Here is a 2,163-nt window from a genome sequence, read left to right on the forward strand (position 1 = left end):
AAAAAAAAAAAAAAGGCAAGGAGCCTTAATATCACGCTGGTGCACCTCAGCCTCAGGCAGTCAGTGCTCAACGCAGCAGCATGCGTGTCCCTGCGGAGTGATGTGGTGCGGCATAGACATCGCTGGTTACTCCCGGGTGTGCCCTGGAAACGCTGCAGCCATGCCAGCCTGGCACGCTGCCCTGCCCGGTGCTTTGAGGAAGGCTGTGTTAAACCTGCTGCATTCAGCACTGTGGTGTTGGCAGCGCTGCCAGGTGCTGCGTGAGGTAACTCTGGGCCAGGCCGGGCATCCCCAGGCTACGCTGGGGCTCTCTTACACCTGCTTATCCCCTCCACATCCAAAATCTTCTGCCCTCCCTAGGAAGTTTGGTCATTCAGCCTGTCTAAATGTTTTATGATGCTTCATTGTTGTGAGCATCCAAGACAGGCAGATCTCCCCTAAAACTTCCCAAGAGTCAAGAGCAGAAAATGAAAAGCACTATATGGGGAGCAAGCTTGGAAGAAGAGAATGTCACCAGACAGGGTAACAGGAATTTTGGATGCTGAACATGGTTTAACCTGTCTTCTGACTCTGCTCTAGGGAACAGAGAAATTCAGCCCTCCTTTTGTTGCCTTCTTTAGAGTACAATACTATGTAGAAAATGGAAGAGTAATAAGGTAAGTTCCCTTCTGTGTAGTTACTGTGTTTAGAATTGTTCATTGTGTTCTTAAAAGGCAAGAAAAAGTGTTTCCTTGTTAAGCTCATGTCTGTGAGCTCATAGAAATAAGCTTAAAAAATCTGCATGACTTCTTTCTTTTTTTTTTTAAAAAAAACACTGTCACAGACTTCTTCAGCCACGTGAATGTTTTCCCCCTGAATCCTACTCTTTATCCCTAGGAAAGTTGTGACTGGTTTTCCATTTGTGTTTAGAGAGCACGTTGAGTAGCAACAGTATCAAAATATGATTAACTCTTTTTGCTTGTGTCTTGTGCTTGTGTGAAAATCATCAGATGAATATACCAAAAGCAGCTGTGTATACTCGAAAGCACATGTTAATAATCTTGGATCTGTTTCTTATATCTGAGCAGTGCTCTGTGCAGTCTGCTCCTGAAAATGGACTTCTGTAAATAGAAGAAATTACTTCATAAGTTAGATTTTGTGTTCATAGTCCATTCACATGGAGCGTGGGCTGCACTCAAAACACCACCACCCTTACCCACAGTACAAAACAAAGGATGAGGTAGTTAAAAATGAACAACTGACAGTGTTAATTTGCATCAGCACTTCTGGCATAGCTGTGACCCCAGGACAAGCCAAGAGCTGGGATCATTTGGGTGGATTAAAATCTGTACCAAATTTTTGGCATTTGTTCTCAACTTGAACAAAGCTCTGTGGTTTTCTTGTTTTTTCTCTCTCCATAGTCTCTCATTTTGGGTACAGGGGAGTCTTTCTTCTAGAGTCTGTTTGGCTGTTAAGAGGTTTTTATTTAGTTTTGCTTTTAGGTATAAAAGGAGATTGCATATAATTTTACCACCCCTGTGGTGGTACAGACGTATTCTGTATGCACGTATTCCTTAGTGTCACAAGCCACTTTCTCTCGTAATTTAGTTGGAGAGGATGTGGAGCCATGCAGTACAGTTACATGGCCCCCCCTACACACACTTTTATGAGCAGACTGATGTCCAGCACTTCATCTATACGTACCTGCCAGCAGCCTGCTTCCCACGAGCTCTTACTGTGGGGGGGGGTGTGGGTTATCAATGCTGTGTGATAGTTATGCCATGTCGGACTATCCCTGTTTAGCAGCTTGAGGAAGAAGACAAAAGCAAGCCCAAGGGTCCTGTGTCTTTTGATCTGCCTTGCAGGGAATTAGCTGTTGAAAAAGACCTTGAACCTAAGGCAAGGTGAAATGAAAAGGCAGTGCCAGGTTTAGAGGGGTAAGGAGGACAGGTGTGCAAGAAGCAGGACTGGGATTCAAGGGAGTTCACTCTCCTGACTGCTACAGACTTTCCAGAGAAACAGAAGTGCTTGATGTAATCAGTCTCCAAAACAGGTGTGACATGATTTTTCTTTCACCTACTTTCTGCCATAACTTCATCATGCCCCTGAAGGTAGAAACTACCATTTCCCAAGTTTGTACAACACTTCATGCAAGAAGGCCTTGATCTTGGCTTGGTGCTCCCT

The 2,163-nt window shown here is 44.5% G+C and overlaps 1 protein-coding gene across 1 annotated transcript in view; it reads left to right on the plus strand.

Annotated features, from left to right (window-relative positions):
* Nucleotides 1-2,163, plus strand: part of LOC104491389 (FERM domain-containing protein 6-like) — a 30,390-nt gene that overhangs the window by 16,338 nt on the left and 11,889 nt on the right. Inside the window, exon 4 of the mRNA XM_010133804.1 lies at nt 580-656. Within this exon, the coding sequence (XP_010132106.1) occupies nt 580-656 (77 nt within the window). The remainder of the gene's footprint in view (nt 1-579; nt 657-2,163) is intronic.

The sequence above is a fragment of the Buceros rhinoceros genome, unplaced genomic scaffold (genome assembly GCF_000710305.1).
Source record: "Buceros rhinoceros silvestris isolate BGI_N320 unplaced genomic scaffold, ASM71030v1 scaffold19013, whole genome shotgun sequence".
NCBI classification, from domain to species: domain Eukaryota; kingdom Metazoa; phylum Chordata; class Aves; order Bucerotiformes; family Bucerotidae; genus Buceros; species Buceros rhinoceros.